The sequence below is a fragment of the Euwallacea similis genome, chromosome 37 (genome assembly GCF_039881205.1).
Source record: "Euwallacea similis isolate ESF13 chromosome 37, ESF131.1, whole genome shotgun sequence".
NCBI lineage: Eukaryota > Metazoa > Arthropoda > Insecta > Coleoptera > Curculionidae > Euwallacea > Euwallacea similis.
In genome coordinates, this window is record NC_089645.1 from 83,388 (window position 1) to 102,114 (window position 18,727).

General features: G+C 32.2%; 3 protein-coding genes across 4 annotated transcripts; 2 read left to right on the plus strand and 1 right to left on the minus strand.

Moving 5' to 3' along the window:
• Positions 1 to 82: 82 nt before the first annotated feature.
• LOC136418775 (alanyl-tRNA editing protein Aarsd1) lies at positions 83 to 6,333 on the minus strand. Its single transcript, XM_066404970.1, has 8 exons — positions 6,236 to 6,333; positions 4,551 to 4,676; positions 2,821 to 3,073; positions 2,500 to 2,627; positions 2,171 to 2,421; positions 2,014 to 2,119; positions 322 to 530; positions 83 to 262 (listed from the first exon to the last, which is right to left on the minus strand). Exons 1-8 carry the CDS (start codon positions 6,272 to 6,274, stop codon positions 142 to 144), a joined length of 1,233 nt encoding a protein of 410 aa, XP_066261067.1. The 5' UTR covers positions 6,275 to 6,333; the 3' UTR covers positions 83 to 141.
• A 597-nt stretch (positions 6,334 to 6,930) lies between these two features.
• LOC136418777 (uncharacterized) lies at positions 6,931 to 13,036 on the plus strand. The gene is made up of 6 exons (XM_066404973.1): positions 6,931 to 7,411; positions 7,854 to 8,011; positions 9,858 to 9,977; positions 10,981 to 11,100; positions 12,219 to 12,494; positions 12,745 to 13,036. Exons 1-6 carry the CDS (start codon positions 7,096 to 7,098, stop codon positions 12,844 to 12,846), a joined length of 1,092 nt encoding a protein of 363 aa, XP_066261070.1. The 5' UTR covers positions 6,931 to 7,095; the 3' UTR covers positions 12,847 to 13,036.
• A 986-nt stretch (positions 13,037 to 14,022) lies between these two features.
• On the plus strand, positions 14,023 to 18,530 carry l(1)G0320 (signal sequence receptor subunit 1 l(1)G0320). Of its 2 annotated transcripts, none has more exons than XM_066404975.1 (6): positions 14,023 to 14,259; positions 14,620 to 14,820; positions 15,425 to 15,549; positions 16,609 to 16,807; positions 16,864 to 17,070; positions 17,948 to 18,530. In XM_066404975.1, coding segments are annotated over exons 1-6 (798 nt in total). In that variant the 5' UTR covers positions 14,023 to 14,195; the 3' UTR covers positions 17,950 to 18,530. The 2 variants fall into 2 exon arrangements, with proteins under 2 accessions (XP_066261072.1, XP_066261071.1); XM_066404974.1 differs by having other exon boundaries at positions 14,025 to 14,259; positions 16,864 to 17,064; positions 17,943 to 18,530.
• Positions 18,531 to 18,727: the final 197 nt, after the last annotated feature.

Genomic DNA, 18,727 nt, shown 5'->3' on the forward strand with positions numbered 1-18,727 from the left:
CTTGTCTGCTAAAGAAATGGAAACGTAAGAATGATTAATACAGTGAAAAAAAAATTGTCTACATTAATATTAATGCTTTATTAATTGCATATAATACTCTTAATAATATAAATTATGATTTTTTAACCAAATATAATAATTTCAGTTCTTAAAATAATCTTTAATTATTTCTTCTGCTTTGGGCCTATTAGCCATCTTCAAAACTTTGGCTTGGAACTTGTTGCCTTTACCTGCACCTTTACCTTCCAAGAGTTCAGAAATTCTATTTAAAAAAAACAACATAATAAATAAGATAATTTACTCTGAATAGGACTTTTTTACTTTGGCCCAAGATCGGCTACAGCTTTTTCAGGACCATACAAAACAATGTTCCCACTCAGTTTTTCATCTCCAGTGGACAAGAACAAGAATATGTCTTTCACTCTGTCTCCTAATTCTCGAATAAACGTGTTCATAAAATCAGGTTCGGCTTCTTTCCTATGTAGAGAAAAAAAAGCAGGAACTGGTAGTGTATCGTTCAAATTCTTAGCCTAAAATATGTTATGAATAAAATTCAGTATTAGTTGAAACTGTCCATTTCACTAGTTAATATAACTTTAAAATAATTTGGAATAAACCTTTTCGGATATTTTTCTAAGTTCACTGAATACAGTGATGTACTGTTAAGGAAATTTTTAATAGTCTAATTTTTGAAAGGAATAATAATAAAATATAACAAGTGTATCTAAATATAACAGTCACAATTAATCAGGCCCCTGGATAAGTCCTTTATGAAAACTTACGACCTTTATTCTCTGAACATTGCTAATCGTCTTAAAGTTTAATCCTATTTTTGTTTTAAATAAAGAGAAGTTACAACTTGGACCAGTGCAAAAATGAGCTGCCTTATGAAACTTGTATCCTAATAAGTACTATTATTGACAAACATCTATGCAATGATTGCTATTTCTTACATTTTTTCAGATAGAAATTGTCTGATTTTTAATTGTTCACCTGGGTAGAAAGCGAGTACTTTAAATTGGAAATGTAGGATGTTGAAGAATATATCACAAAGAATAAAGAAAGGTTGCGAGGGAACAACACTAGTTTTAAAAATCAAATACTAGAGTTCGATAATTTTCTGTATATTTTTATTTGCATAATTTATTTTGTGCTAAATCATTATTTCAATTCAGTGGAAATTTTAAAAACTTGAACATTCAGCTCACTACTGTAGATTTGTCAAAGTGTTTATTTCTACTCTACGCACTCAATATGAAACTTATTTTCTTTTCAATCAGGTCAGTTGTAGAAAAAACGAAAACGTTCCGCTGTCTTTAAAGTTATTAGAAAAAAGTTATCTTAGATTATTCTCCATAAAATTAGACGTTTCGGAAATTTCAACAAAACGGTCGCATTTTTGACGTTCACGTATGGGTCTATTTGAAATCGCTCTTTTTATAAAAATAGTTGAACGTTTGGTTAGTTAAAAAGTTATGTAATCTCAAAGTTCATATCTATCAAAATCGAAATGTATACCTTTCAATTTATGCGAAAATTATTTCTATTAACTAGAATTAATTGGACAATATATATGTTATTCCAAGTAATTAAAAATCACTGCTAAAATGCACGGAAAGCGGATCTTTGTCTCATATGTAAATAATTAATACGATTAAGGAGCGCAATAATTTTTGAAAATAATCGATTTGTCAAATTCAGTAATTGTCTATTATTTATACAGGGGAAAACATTTGCTTTTGATGATAAAATATATAAAATACAGTGTTTCATAACAGTTCGCCAAAAATTCAGTGGGTGAATCAGTGGACGATTTTAAGAAAAAAAAAATTAATACGAACATGGGTCCATTTTCGTTTTCAGCCTGAAATACACTTGAATACTCTGAGTTTTTCACATACTATTATGAAACACTATTATGGTTCATTGTTAATCTATCAGTAACACGGCTTTCCCATAATTCTGTTAATATTTAAATCTAAGGTTTATAGACCGTATCGAATAAGTACATACCTGCAAAAAGGCCAAATCTTTAAGTACTCCCTGAACATTCTTGTTCAGAATTTTCACAGATTTTTGTAATTTACCTACAAGTTCCGAGTGTTGTGCAGGGTTACTCCTAAAATTAAATCTGCAAGTTCAACACTATTTTTCTACTCAGAGAACTCACTTAAGGAGTGCAGTTAATTTCTGTTCTCTTTCAATGCATCCTGTCAACCTGTTAAGTACCCTATTGCCTACCAAGAAATAAAGAAAAGTTTTATCTTTTCTTTTGCTTTTCTCACTGTGCAACAGTTTAACCACTTGTAACTGGCTTAAATTGGTTACGTGAGTGCCGCAGCACATGTTTCTCTCCAAATTCTCGATGTTGATAACTCGAATATCACCTTTGTGATCCTCTGGAAGGCCTCTAGCTCGAACCTGGGAGGTGATATTAGAATAAACTTGAAATTTTGACGTTTCCGCTGCTCTACAGCGTGCTTTCACCTCCAATTTTACCTGTTTTAATTCCTCCTCGGGCGTGTCTTCAGTATAAATTTCTACAGACACTTTTTTCCCATCCCGAATAAGACTGTTTATTTTATTTTCAGCCTCCCGAATTTCCTCGTTGCTAATTTTAGACGTATCTGAAAAAATAATAAATAGGTATCAATGTTAGATATATTTCAATACTTAAAAATGTATCTCAGTGGCTTTAAGGTTTAAGGCAAACTGTAAGAGAAACTTTGATAATTTCCTGAACCACAATTTGCCAATTCTATTAACTAAATATTTTAGAAAGTGTTGTGAGTTTAACTTAGCATTCATAGTTATTTTTACCTAATTCAATGTAAGATACTTCTTCCCCCAACCACCAGCTAACAGTAGAATATTTAAACTCTTTATCAATGACTGCAGTGATCAAATGCTGGCCAGAATGTTGTTGCATGTGATCAAAACGTCGCTCCCAGTTAACTTTTTGTTTAACTTCCTCTCCTTCCAAGAACGGTTGATTGGTGATATGTATAGCTTTATCGGCTCTTCGAATAACTTTGAAGACTGGGACTTCGTTGAGTGAACCATAATCACAAGGCTAGAATATGCCATTATAAATACAGCGAGAATTTCCAACTTGTTTAAAAATTCTAAATTCTGAATTATTTACTCGGATTTTAATAAATCGCAAAAAATTCTTTTGGGGCTTTAGGATATGCTGATCTTACTAATCGCTCGATTTCTGTCACGAACTCTTGTAGTGTCTCAGATGGTAATTGAATCTTGCTCTTCAATGGGCTCTTGCATGATATATTTGTTACCTCTACTCCAACGCAATGGTTAATAAGTAGTACTCTTCGAGTTTGGCCTCTGGAATATTTTGAAAGGTTTTCACACTTTCTGGAGCTAAATTCGATATTTTTGTTGTGTTTTTTTTAAAATGTAATATATCTCGACGGCCTGTTTCTGGATTTGGTCGCCTGGTTTTCTAAATTCTTCTCGAAAAATCCTTATTTCTTCTGATATAGTTTTGATTTATTTGTTTTTGGCATCTATTCGACGATTTTAATTGTCTATTCGGTTATTGACGTAATACTATGATTGTTTTCAAATAGCAGCTACTGCCTGCAAAATTGCAGCCTGGTCGTCTAGTTGGTTCTTTTTCTAATAGTGTTTGCTCCCTCTTCCTGTGTTTTTCTTTTTGATTTTATTGTACTTCTTCCTATTTGCCTTCGTTCTTCTCATTTCAGATAGCTTTTTTCGTGCTCCTTTTTCTATCTTTTAAAAAGCTTAAGAAACTCCTTAATTTCAACCATTTTATGGTAATCGATCCATCCCATTTTCACCACATAGAAAAATTCTTCTCAAATTTGTCTCATTTTTGACATCAAAAATTTAACAATTTTACCGACTCTGTACATCTTATAGTATCCTTAATCGCAATTGATCACCCACGAATTTTCGATGGTTTCGCTAAGTCCTAATTAAGATGAGGATGCGTTTTTTTTTTAAGTTATTAAATAGACGATTAAAAATACTTATGTAATAACACAGAGTCGATCTATTATGGAAAATTAGGAAATTTCATAATTCGAAAGTGTTTAATGATGCTCCCCTTATCCTACAATAACCCTTAGTTTAAATTGGTTTAGAGTAACTACTTTCTATCAATTTAAATAGTTCACTTTGTAATTGTTCACCCATTTTTTAACATATGATAAGAAAAAAGCAAACGGAAATAAAAGCGTATAAAAGTAAAGGTTTTATAACTTTAATATTCTTTAGGAAAATAAGTAACTTTGAATCTTGAACAAAATAGGAGTTTATTCTTAGTCAAGGGCACAAGTGATTCTGCCCTAAAATGCATTAAACAGGATATTTGATGTGCAATTTTGCGACTAACGGAAATGCGATCCTCACAGATGCCGATACAACTTTTGGCCTAAACAATATTTTGGCCATTCAAATTGAACTGCTGATATTGTATCTGCTTCACTCGTTCTTGGGATGGTGTAACATAAATACGTAAGCAACTTAACAGCAAAATAAGATATTTTGATTTCATATTTAATTACCTGCCCTCCACCTTCTGGAAATAGTATTGTATCTTCTAAAATTACTTCGAATAGTTCTGAAGAATCTGTATTTGCTCCATCTCCTTTTTGTTGTATTTTCTCACAGGCAATAACTTTTGACGCAAACTATAAAAAAAAAATCTTAATGAATCAGTAACATATTTAAACATCGCCAATACATATTATATACACTTTGACCAAAAAGTACTTTTCCGCCTTACGAAATTAGATGGAATAAATTGTTCAATATCAAAGAGGTGTCTTAAGAGTCAAAAAATAATAATAGATTTGAGTACTTTGAGCTGCTTCGGAATATACTAAGGTCTTAAAGTGGGTTAATTATCAAATATCGGATTGTCTTTTCTAAAACAATGCTGGATGTCGTGTTTACATAGCAAACGTACGAAATCAAGACGAATCAATATTGAAAATGGACCCCAATCTAGTATCCGAAGAATATCCCGAAAATTTACCATACCACTGTTCACCGTCCATCACATTAAACAATCAAATCTACTGCAGCTACAACATTTTTTAAAAATTCAAGAATTATGGCCCTAAGACTTAAAGCCAAGGACAATTTTTGCATAGGACCCTGCTTTTTATGGATGAAGGTTACTTTTTATGTGGAAATGGATTACAAATCTTCACAAGGGTCATGAATATTCGAAACAAAATACGCATGTTACAATAACCTATCGTTACCAAGTTACCGGGTCTAAAACAAATGTGCGGGCAGGTATTGTTTTGCAAGTTGGTTGGTCCGGTAAATTACCAAACTTCTTGAACGGGGCAACTTATTTGTTTTTTTAATAAAATACTCTTCTTAACCTACTGAAAAATTTACGTTTACAATTGCGCCGCACAATATGGTTTATGTGGTGCGCTTCGGCACCAGTATAGATGTCGGGGAATTTATAAGCCTTCAACATTGGCCACCGTGATCACCAAATTTACATGCGTGCCACAGAGTATATTATCCCAATTAAAATACAAAGAAAAGTTTAATTTAATGAAAACTTAAATGGGAGAATGCAGGACTTACTTGTGTTTCCTATTAACAATTTATTTTTTATCGTTCTGGCAAAGATGCACTAAAAAATCATAACCTTTCAAAAAACATTAAATATAACCTTAGAGAGTTGACTATTCTTGTCATTTCATGCAAGGGGCAAAATGTCAGATTTTTGAAGATGTTAAGGTCCTTTAATTTGTGGATATTGAATACTTTAATATTCTTTTTTTAGTATCCTGAGTTTATATTCTTTCATGTTGTTTTCAATTTGGACTACATAAACCTATGTGTTTTTCTTTCTATCCCATAAGTAATGTTTGTTGTATATTTTTACTTTCCCATGGAGAAGAAATTGATTGGCTTGACATAAGATGCACAGCATAGCATAACACTAGAGAAGACTGGGTGGCGTGTTGAATTATGCTATGCTAAGTTTGTGCATTTATTACATAAATTGGCCAATGTATTCTGCATGTTTTAAGTTACTTAAGTTATGCTCATAATGTGCTAAGTTAATCTATGCCTTAGTTGCCAATAAGTAAGAATAAATGAAGTCCGGGGTTACAAATTGTTTAATTTGTTTCGGGACTCTAAGGTAAACTTCCATCACGTTCGAACTGATATCACCTTGCCAGTTAGGAATTATTTGAGAATTAGGAATTTGACCTACCTCTTTCAGAAATGCATCTCTCTGGCACTTAAAAACCATTGTATATAATTAGAGGATAGACGGCCCCGCTAATTCCAAAATTCCTGAAAAGGCCGAAGCGAGAAAAATAGTTTGTAATATTACAAAATTATAGAGATTGATAAAACACCGAATAATGAAAAGGATTACTTACGTGAAGTTAGCACCAAAAGCGCTAGACCCCACCTATTCTCCTGCCCCTCTCTATTAGGAGTTTTTCAATTTCGGTGTGAGGGTTTCCAATAGCTGATAACTTTCTTTAAACATTAACCCTTAAAACTTGGTCTTGTGATTCATTTAAAATTTTGAGTAATGAGGATATTACCTAAAGTAATCCCTAAAGCTTGGAATTATTTTTGTTACCCACTCAACATTTTTTGGTAATTTTGAACGTGTCGGCATATGACAAATAATATCCTTTATCATTGCTCAAAGTTTCAATGTGTCTCAAGTTTAATGTTTCTGCAATGAGGGTTTATCTCTGAGGGCTGAAGCTAGTTTTTCATCCCCCTTGATAATTTTTTTAAATTATTTTTACTGTGATAACGTTTCAACATGAAATTAGATTAATCTTCAATTTAATATTTTCAGCGAAAGTTGGCAACTTGAAAACAGAGAAGTGGGGAGGGGGAGGAATTCCCTATCCGTTGGCACTTTAGGCTCTAACTTCACGCAAGTTCAATCAGCTGATAATGTCAGGTACTTATAAAAGGTTGTTAAAACATCACAAACAGTAGTAAAACGTAGGAAATAGAAAGTAGGAATGAGTAATTAAAATTTGGACCTCATACGTTGAAATGTAATAGAATGTTATTTAAAGTTATTTATTATATGAAGAGATAATGGAAAATATTGAAGAACCCAAAGTTACAGAATATATTGTTCAGGAGGAATGTGCCCAAAGTCTTGAGTGTGAAGATCAGGAGATTGGGGAAGTTGAAGCAGAAGATGTAGTACCATTTCACCTAATAAAAATTCAAGTAGGATCTATAGATACAAATATAAAGGAAGACGGGGAATATCAATCATATATGTCTTTGCCTGATATTCCAGATTCGAAAAGATTTACTCAATATAACACTAGTGTTAAAGGAAAATATTCAAAATATTATAGGCAAACGTACCGAACTGCTTGGGAGCTTATGCCTGATTTTAAGGGTGAGTAATGGTTGCAGCATTTATAGGAAAGGACCTTCTGACAAAAATACGAATTAGCCTATTTATTTGCCAACATCCTTTTTTTTTAAACAGGCTAGAATTATAGGACTAATCATTTGTATCATTGGATCTTAGATTGCACCAAAAGAACCACTCAGTAGGTTTTTTCCAATTTAACAGTTTATCATCCATAAGTAGTAATAGAATTTTGAATATTGATCCATCTATTGTTTCTTAGGAGATCAGTGCTGTAATCTGCATATAGTATATATTATGTATGTATACACTATTACACTGCTTGAAGTTAACCTATCAACTTCAATGCATTTTTGACATTGATAAAGGGAATGCTAGAAAAGTGGCTATAAAATTCAATAATATTTGACAATTTGTTAATTATTTATTTTTCAATTTATTTTATTTAAAAAATGAAAATATACAGGATGGTTGAAAGGAGTAAAGGGACAGCCCACCAAGGCCTTTTGTATTTATTGTCGGAAAGTTCTACATGCACATCGACTAAGCCTCTTGAAGCATACTTGTACTATAAGGCATCAGAAGGCAGCCCAAGTCCACAATAGCCCGTGCAAGTATGATACTGTAAGTAAACTTTGTAAGTAACTTTGTAATTTTGTAAGTCAGCTAATCAGAACTAACCTGAGGGATAACAAAAGTTTGGATTATTCACTATATCTCATAAACTATTTATCTGAATTGTTAATTTCAAGAAATGGAATATACTCTATCCCAGGAGCTTATTTTTGGAGCTCAATCATAGGGATCTTAGTAACTATAAGAGATAGGAGGTAAAAATGGAAGTTTTTTACTTTTAAGAAGTTTGTAAAATGAAAATTATATAGGTTAGAACAAAATAACTTGCACTTTCATATCCTAATTATTAGTACAACAATTAATAGTAACAATTTTCCAAAATTGATTCAAATAATTTTAACATCATATTTTACAACAAAAATAACTTAAAAAGTTCTTATAAACATTCAAATATAAATATACAAGCAATTCCTTTTCAAAATATTTATCTCCAACTTTGAGTAGTTAACATTTTTTTATTATAATGCTAATGATCATAATAATAATCATACTAAAAATGTTCTGAGGCTTTGTATAAATTGCCTGTACAATGGGTATAATATCCTCAAGTTTAATTAATTTATTCATTCATCATTTTCAAACATTTATTGAGGGCAAAATAAGCATTCCCCAGGATTTTCAAAAATTTCCTAAGACAAATCTGTTTGTTCTTCTAACCTTTCCTCCCAGCGCTTCAATGTGGCATGGGAACCTTAACCTATCATCAGTTTAAACTCCCAGAATTTTACTCTCGGTTCACCTATAAGGCCATATTCAAATATAGTTTATCCAACCTATACCTCATGCATATCATTGTCATATTGGTCTTAGTAAATAGTTAGTAGTACTAAACTATTATACTGATACCAAGTTTACCATACAATAACAAGCATACTTAAGCCTGATTCAATCTCCCTTCTCTTGGACTCATTGTCGTCACACTATACACTGAACCTTATGATATAAGTAGGATCAGGGTTAGCGTTCTGAAATTTTTCTAAATCCACAAAACTCAAGTTTGTTGAGAAAGATATCATGATTCAATCAAAGGTCTTTGACCTGTGGCAAAAAAATACACTACCCAAGGAAAGGCTCTCCTTAAAAAACCGCGTCATCTAATAAAATTGAGAATTATCATCTTGAAACAATTAATTTTATTCAATAAGTTCCGTAAGAAAGCAAACATTAATCATTTCTTTATAGTCATTTAATATCGGGTTATTGAGCATAATAGTTCTTTATAAATGCCAATTAGTCAATAACCCTTTATATCGTGAGAACTAAAAAGCTATAGAGGAATTCCGTCTTCACCAATTATTTTTTCTTTAAATTCAAACCCGGGAGATATACGTATAAGTTTTTCGTGTCTCCTTCAGAATCTGAGGAAATCCTAAATCACTGCGAATTTCGACTACTGTGCATTACAAATGAGCATTTAACGCCTGAAAAACTGCAGAAGTTACCAGGAATAAATTTTACAATTTTGTGCCATATTTTTTGACGTATGTTGGACTGTTAAAATAATTGGTTTAAATTTTTACAATGTAGTCGTAACGCAATAGGATATAAGTGTATAATGGCAAATTTATTTTGTTAAGTTAAATCTAGATGCTTAGTTTAGATGTTAGATATTTGATGGTAAATATTAAGTGGATTAATCAACGCCTTACCTGTACGGTTTACCATATTTTGAGAAGTTTTTGATAACGGTAACCAATGATTTCATGGGCATTTAGTAATGAACAGACATCATAAATTAGATTCGCGCTATTTTCCCAAACAGAACTTTCTATACACTTTTTCTGCGACACCGCGCAAAGTGATTCCACGAGACTTTCACACTAATTATTTTTAGGTGAAATCGGATGAGAAAGGAGAAATTATAAATAATGATCCTGAACGAGAAGACAGAATTCATGCAGATGAAGAGGGAAGCAGCGATGTCAATGAAACCCCTATAGTTTATATGTCACAGGTAATTTAAATTAATATTTAATTAGTTTGAAAAATCTATAAAATAAGATTATGAGTGTTATAATTCGTTCAGAGTGGATTCAAATTTAAAAATTCATACTTTCAAGCCCTGTATTATTTTTCAATCAATGAAGATATTAAGAGTAGTAGTCCAACAGTTTATGACACATTGTCGGTTGTGATTTTACTCAGTATACCTTTCAGGAAGCTTAATAGTGAGTAAATTCTACTTACGATAAGGGACTTTTTAGGGAATGAAGGCATGTTCTTCATATAGAAAAAAGACATTTCATTTGTTTTGCAAGTTAAATATTTTGCTACAATTTTATCCAGGCTGCCATGTGAACTAAATGAAAGTTAAAGGCAAGAAATTCGTCATTTTTTCTTTAAAATCAAGCCCAAATTAGTCTTTAATAGCTATTTGGATTTGGACCACTCTGTACATTCCAAATATGAATTATAGGTCTCAAAAACCGTAGAAGCCACCGGGAATAATCTTTAAAAATATTTAAGCTGTAATATAAGTTTTAACAGTAAACGTTCCATTAACGAAGTCTTTATGTTCTTACGAATATTTTGCTACATTTTGGACATAAAATATATGGTGAATTTGGTTATACAGGACTATGATTTCTTGTGGAATATATTAAAAATCTTCAAATCAAAGCGTGTGTGTGATCAAATGTGAACAAAACGAAAATTAAATTGATGTATTTGAGCGATGTTACTAAAATCGTTTTTATTTTATATTAGAGGTATGGTTGGTGTGTCAATATCAGAAGTTTGATGGTAAATAATAAATGGCCCAGTTATTGCCTTGAATTTACGGGTCATCGCCTGTTACAAAGTTTTTTTTATTAGTCACCTATTATTTCAGTCACATTTAGTAAAAACAACAGTGATATATTAGGTTTGCGCCATTTATTAAAAGGAAATCGTCATTAAACTTTTCTGTAATATCCCGTAAAGTAGTAGTAGATATCCTTCATATGCAATGTTTTTAGGTGAAATCCGATGAAAAACGGGAAATTATGAATAATGACCTTGAACGAGAAGATAGCATTAATACAGACGAAGATGCAAGCAGTTGTGCCAATGAAGCCCCTATAGTGTATATGTCACAGGTAATTTGATTAATTTGAAAAATCATCAAATAAGATTATGTACATTATGACCCTTTTATTTTTTGATCAATGAAGATATTAAGACAAATACAAAAAGATCTTTATACACCATCAGCAAATTCGACATTCTCATGTCTAACCCCAGAGAAAATTACTCTTCTTGATAACACGATTTTCGAGCACGTGCATTCTGTCTGTGAGGAATTTTTGCTCACCAACAAACTCCGTGTACTATGAAGAGTTCGGTGCCTATAAATCTAATCTATATCTCACTTATTTACTAATACCCTGTATATATATGTATATGTATATTGCTATAAAACATTGGAATATTTATCGCCGTTCGCAGGTAAATGTTTTTAGTAGCTTCAATCCGTCTAAAATGAGTTTCTATGACTTGTATCCATTAAGTTCTTCAATAATCTCAAAGTGGTATTTGTATAACATCGCCATATTGTTCACATAGAATACAACTTCAGCTGTTCTAGAAAGATCGTTTGTGCACAACGTGTATAGGTATGGCCGTAAAATAGTTACTTATGGAATTCCTGCTTCCAGGTTCCGGAAGGCTGAGAGAGCATCTTCCACTTCTTCCTCTTGTGTGAGGTGGCTGCTGATAAGTTTTCTTATTTTTGCTGATAGATCTAGGCTTCTCATTTTGTAGATCAGGCTATCGTGCCAGAACTCTGTCGATCGTGCTTTCCACATTCAACAGGACTGGCTCGAACACCTTGTATATTTTATCTAAAGTGGTTTAGAAAAGCAAATTTTAAGAATTTGCAAGGTTTTATCTAATATACCTTATGATTAATGGTACAAAACCGACCAACTGCCTGTTACTGGTTTTCAAAAAATTAAACTTTGGTTGTGGTCTTAAATTTGCCTTTTTAATTCAATTATTTGTTATTGTATATTATTGTTTAAACACTTGTTAACACGTTTCCAGTTATGTATTAATAAGTCTGTTCCAATAAAAGTAAATCGATTCCGAACTTTTAAACGGAGTCAGAAACGTGCGCAGAACATCGGTCAAGACCCCTTGCACATATTTCTGATTCGAAATTGGTTCCCTGTTGATGGAATAGACTAATATTAGAGCTGATATCAAATTGTTTCAGATGGATCTAATAAACGAAGATGCACTGGTACCCCCTATATCAACTCAAGTGACAGATACTACAACAGGAAAGCCAGTAAGTGGATTACTTGTAAGTCTGTATAAACTAATTGAAGGAAGATGGACTTACATCAATGAAGGAGTAACAAACACGAAAGGTCATTATTCAGACCTTTTTAAGACAGGAGGATGCACCTTTGGTCGCTATAAGTTACATTTTGATGTCGATAGATACTTTGATAGCAAACAGCAGAAGAGTATATTCCCGTTTATAGAGGTTAGTATACTTTTATTTTAAATTTCTTGATACATCAAGATTCATTGCTTGGAGTTTATTGGAAGTGCATTTTAGGTGCATAACTGAAAAATGATTTTAATATCATAATTAGAAATAGCAGAGGCAAATTAATAACCTTGTTAGCGCTGAAAATATTAAATTCTTATTTATTTTATAGCTCAATTTATTATTAACGTGTTATTATATTGCTATGGTCAAATAATGTTTTGTTCGACATCGTCTATTGTAGATTGTCTTCGATATCACAACATCAACTCCATTGCATTTCCCACTTTTACTGAGCCCAAATAGTTATACGACTTACAAATCATCCTACGCTGAACACGAATGAATTGTTGGTCTAGAGAAATTTAAGTGGAAAGATGATGAAATTTGCATTAGGTTTTATTGATATTATATTTATTATTGTCCATTTGTAATAAATAAAATGTTTATCTGCTACTATTGTTAATAGACACAATTTTGATGTATGTTAATATATTGTTAACAATGAGGTTTTCCACATAATTAAATCGAATGGTTTTAATAAACATATGTATAATAAGCAATAATATTTATTTTCTTCTTCTATACGAGTAAATGGCAAATAACGCAAGGATGCCCTGTAATGGAAAATTAGCAATTACAGGTAGGTACATGTAATGCTTACACGTGGCATTGTGTAAAATTATTCGGCTCATTGAAAAACGCACTGACAGATTAACATCATCATGACAACGTGCAATAGTACGAACTGAAGCATCGTTATATACGGTAGTATTTTTATATTTTAGGTCCTCATTGTATGTCGGGTGGAGGCAAAAGAAAAATAATAATCGATTAATCAAAAGATGATAATTGTAACACACAGTTAATTGAAAATTGTGTTTTGACTGATTAAAAAATAATCGATTAACTTGGTACTTTGTTTGTGAGTTGATGATTTTTATACACATTTAAACCAGTGGTTTAGGACCGGATGTAGCAAACTAATGTCGACGTTTCATTAAAATTGATCGTACATATTTTTTAAATAGAAGGCTGTCATATATTAATACTCTTATGACGTCACTTTGACGCCATAGTGCGTCATGAGCTGACATAATCGGCTCACATATGAGGTATAAGATGTTTCGATCACTTCCTCCAATTTCGCTGCTCTCAAACAGTAAAATATAATTCTACATCTGCTTCTAGATTGTTACACGAAATGTTGAATGCAATGTCAGAAACATTGCTGACAATTGTTTGTTATATCCAGTCATTGATTTCGATGGAAAAGTGTTCAAATATGCATAAAAATTAATTTATATATTCCAAATTTTTTTGATAAATCAAAATGTATAACTTCATTTAATTAAACATTTAACGAACATAAATTATTGAATTATTTCAGTTGTTCTATTAATCGTTACATACTAATTCCATGGAGAAAGTGAATGCTGTGTAATAACATGACACGTGACTCACTTGTTGGCAACCACACATACATGCTACGTCGACTTCTATTCAGTGGTGGGGGTTGCCATGTGTTCGGAAACTTCCACGTCGAAGCAGAGTGGCCTAAAAATCATTTAATTGATCGTCAAAATTAATTGTATTTGGCGTTTTTGGCAGTTGTGTTACGGTACTAGTCTATTGTAGTACATTTTGGTGTTAGTTTAGGTTTTTTCTAATCCAATTTTATATAAATACTTTAAAATGAAATATTTCTTCCTACTTTCTCTTTTGATTTTGCCAGCAGTGGTGTTTTTAGCGGATAATGGTAAGTAAATAATTTACTATGCCGCCCCCTTAGCTTACTTGAAACTTTAGGGTTCCCAAAATTACGTGGCATTAAAGAAAGTGTTAAATTTTGTTTTTAAGGTGTTCGAGCACTATCATTTAACTTGTTATTGCTCCATTATTACATTGAGTTTCAGTAACATATGTTGAGGTTAACTCTTTAGAGGCCTCTTAGAACCATGAATTTCACACCCAAACTTACCCTTACTTGCCAATACTATATTAGATACAAGTTTCATTATGGCAGCTCACACAAAAAGACCACCTACATAAATTGCATAATGTAAGCAATAAGTATTGAGAATATTATAAATTATAAGCAAAACATCTTTCTAAATAGGAAGATCAAAAATGATGGCTTTTGCTGAAGAAGACCCAATTGATGAAGAAGAAGCAGATGTTGAAGGAGAAGTTGAAGAAGGTGATGTAGTGGCAACTGAAAGTGAAGAAGATGAAGAAGAATCACAGTCGAAGGCCTCACCAGACGCAGACACAGTTCTGTTATTCACTAAACCTAACGTCCAAGGAGCCTCTCAGCTAGGTAAGACTAAGTATACAGTTTTTTCCGTGACGATACCCTTTATACTATACAAAGAAAAGTTGATGAATCCTGATTTGTTACCCACAAAAATCCCGACATGCGAGATTTTGCTCAATTATTGCAAAAGAAATAATAAAGAAACTTTGAAAAAAAATTATTGAATTAATTCCAAAAACGATTTCAAATTGAATGTAGCAGCTGTTGGAGAACTCAATTGAAAAATAATTTAAGTTCATATGCCCTAATTAACATAGTCTAAGACTGTTTGTGATGCTTTGGGTCGATCAGAATAAGTGTTTTTTTCTATCTACCGCTAATTCCAATAAATCCATTTTCCGTAAAGGGACCTAAAAGAACATATTTTAAAAAGGAAAGTTATCGATTAGTTCTTTGTGGCCAATTTAAATTAATTAAAAAATTAATTTTCTTATTTCCAATGCACTGTGATAAGTTACGTCAGATTCAGCAAGTTAACGTTCATAATGGTCCACAAGGTATACTTTGTATCACTAGTCACCTGTAAAATGTATATGTTACAATAAAATATTAATTTAAAACTACTCTATTTTGTAAAACTAACTATTTTTTTTTAAATTCAATTTAGAGCTTGTTGCTGGCACTCCAGTGGAATTTTTGGTTGGTTTTCGCAACAAGGGAGAACAGGACTTTATTGTGGATTTCATTGAAGCATCATTCAGATATCCCATGGACTTCAATTACTTCATCCAGGTAAACTATTACTACAGCTTATATAATAATTTAGTATACCAAGTGTCTACAAGATCGTTTAACAGAGTATTATTTCAATATGGCAAGTTAAATTTCGAAATGTAGGGAGAGGTCATAATTGCATAAAATGTTCAATTTCCAAATAAAATCAATTTCGTATTATTTCTGGTTTAACTTTAAGCTATCCAAGTTTTTTAATTTTTAACGGGGGATTAAAGACAACCTTATTACACAAGCGTGAAAAATTGCGCACGCAAATGAGAACATCAATCACGCAAGTGTGTTAACACACTAACGAGATATGTATACTATTTTTCCTAGGACAAAAAAAAAATTCAAATAAAGGAATTGGATAGAATTAATTATTGGAAATCGAACCAGGTGCTACCATGTCGGAAGACCAACATTGAAATCATTAATCTAAAGACAGTTATAGGAGATCTATGCATTATTAATTTTGACTTTTCGCGGAATGTTCGCGATTCAAATTAACACTTTGTTGCTATTTTGGAAACATTTAAGATTTAGCTAAACTTAATATACAGGTATTACAAGCCCCACTGCAAACATAAGGATTGTGCAAGTGAGAGAAGGGCCGCATAAGGTTTAATATGCCTCCGTCAAAGACCCACGAAATGGGTTGCGAGGCTAGCGGCTGACCTGTGCGAAATCAACCCGGTCGACGTCTCCACTTTGGTGTTTAGATTAGTATCGATTTCGCTATATTCATGGGTCTTTGTTGGAGACGTATTAAACCTTATGCAATCTTTCTCCTACTAGCACAATCCCTATGCTTCCACTTGAGCTGACGGTAGTATCTGTATATAGTTTTATTAAATCGTTAATATTATATAAATAATTATGTTCTGTTAAGCAATTTCGTGACCACTGATATAACAGTTAAATAAATTCTATGAAAAATTATTTAATATCTTTTATCAGACATCTAACCATTTAAGATACATGTCATTTAATAATGATTTTAAATTAAGTTAAATGGAATGTTTAAATCTGCATAAACCCACTTTTATGATTCTATAATTTTAAATTTTGTCTCAGAATTTCTCTGCCGTTGGTTACCATAGCATCGTAAAACCAAACCAAGAAGCCACCTTTCAATACAGCTTCCTCCCAGGTGAAGGTTTCGCCGGTAGACCCTTTGGCTTAAACATCAACTTAGTTTATCATGACCTTTCTGGTAATGGTTTCCAAGAGGCTGTGTTTAACGAAACCGTTCAAATTGTCGAACTAGATGAAGGTAAAAGTGTTGACCAGTTTTAGAGACTTGTTGGGAATAATATTGTCTTGTAATAGGTTTCGATGGGGAAACCTTCTTTTTGTACGTCTTTCTCGCCGCTACTGTTGTGCTGCTGTTGGTTATTGGACAGCAAACTCTTCTCTCTGTGGGTAAAAAGAGACCATCCAAGAAATCATCTCCTCCTGTCGAGACCGGAACCAGTAATCCGAATAATGTGGATTACGAATGGTTGCCTGCTCAGACTTTGGCCAGTTTAAGTAGGTGTTTCTTTCATTTTGCTCTTTTTGTTTCAGGTAGAAGAAAGGGAAGTATACTTAATTATAATAAGTTACGCAATTAGTATTATCCTCGGTATTTGCCAACAGTGAATAATTATTTTCAATAATCATACATCAAAGGAGGAGCATTAGGAAAACTCCTTTTTTATAGTCTATCTATTACTATTGTTATTATTAATTTGACAATATATGAAAACAACAGCTATTTATGTTGCCACTTAGGAAATGTGTAATTTTATGTCACGCGCGAGATTTTGTTGAACAAGCGAAACGAAGTTTTGTAATATGACACAAGTTGTAGCAAACAGCAAACCCTAAGGAGTTTTATATATGTTTTTTTTTTAAATTTTGCTGTACGATAAAAAGACTTCGCAAGAAAAGAGCATACATTTGAACACAACATTCAATCTGCCCCATGATGTGATTGGTCTCATTTGTTAATTAAGTTATGAAATCAAGACACATACCTGCTTTAGTTGTGTAACTAGACTGTTGGAATTTGAAATACATAATCAAAATTTGAAGTTAAATATCTCCGAAAAGAAGAAAAATATTTAAATGCATGAAACGTATTCATATAGATCTATCCTTGAGTATAGTACTAGGATATTTGAACTGCCACAGAATCGACGAATACCTTTTTTTGGTACGATTTCTTGGATGTACAACTTTGAAAAATTTTCAGGCCACATTGTTGTACAGGTAGCATACAGAGAAATATGATAGCTCGGGATGTGTTTAGCTGATTTTCGGAACACGAATAACTGTTTATAAATCCAGCTGATGTGATGCGATGATTACATAATATCATTTCATTTACTCGACCGTGTGACATTAGTTTATTTGTTTTGCTACAGACAAGGAAAAAATTCAAAAATCTCCCAGAGCCACCAAGCAGCAAAGCCCCAGGCAACGCAAAGTCAAGCGCTCTACAGGATCGGAGTAAATTTTATGGACTGATTTCATTTCTGCAATAATGGAATGCCTAGTTTGTAATCAATACAGTGACATTCATCATCATTTAGTCTATTTCCAAATTTACAAAAATATCATATTCATTTATGTCCTAATTTTTCCACTTTTTGTTACAAACAATGAAATGATAATCACAAAAAAAAACGAAATACAGATTTATTAAGAGTTCGTTTGATCAATACATAAATTTATAAAATGAAATCTTAGAAATATATTGTTATAAAGTTACATAGTTACAAAGTGTAGTATGTCGTGTGTGTCTGGCATACTTGCTGATGCTGAATGAGTATAGTAATTTAAGCCCATTCTTATTATTTATGTAGTTCATGTCAAACCCAGTGTTGTGATTTTTTTACATTTCGTTGTTACTTCCTTAATGTCTGGATACAAGGGTCGATGTAAATATGCTATTTAAGAATTTACCACAGTGTGGTAAATATAATAATAAAAGATTTTTACTTAAATTTGAATTTTCTGTTTTTATTATTGTATTTCACATTTTGTTGAATTGTATGTTGGCTTGGAATTTTCCTCTCAAAACATACTATATTTATTGTTAGTTCGCTGTATAAGGAAACAAAAAGGGTTCAAACGAGGCTGTTGATGCATTCATTGATGAGTTCTTTTGTTGTGGGATATGGTGGGTTTAAAAAAGAAAGGCTGTTAT

Coding starts and splice junctions, on each gene's coding strand:
- LOC136418775 (XM_066404970.1), bottom strand. CDS start 6,274: ATGGTTTTTAAGTGCCAGAGAGATGCATTTCTGAAAGAG. Junction 3,074..4,550: donor TTCCAGAAGGTGGAGGGCAG/GTAATTAAATAT, acceptor GGCATATTCTAG/CCTTGTGATTATGGTTCACT. Junction 2,120..2,170: donor AAATTAACTGCACTCCTTAA/GTGAGTTCTCTG, acceptor ATTTAATTTTAG/GAGTAACCCTGCACAACACT.
- LOC136418777 (XM_066404973.1), top strand. CDS start 7,096: ATGGAAAATATTGAAGAACCCAAAGTTACAGAATATATTGTTCAGGAG. Junction 7,412..7,853: donor GCTTATGCCTGATTTTAAGG/GTGAGTAATGGT, acceptor GAAAATATACAG/GATGGTTGAAAGGAGTAAAG. Junction 11,101..12,218: donor CTATAGTGTATATGTCACAG/GTAATTTGATTA, acceptor AAATTGTTTCAG/ATGGATCTAATAAACGAAGA.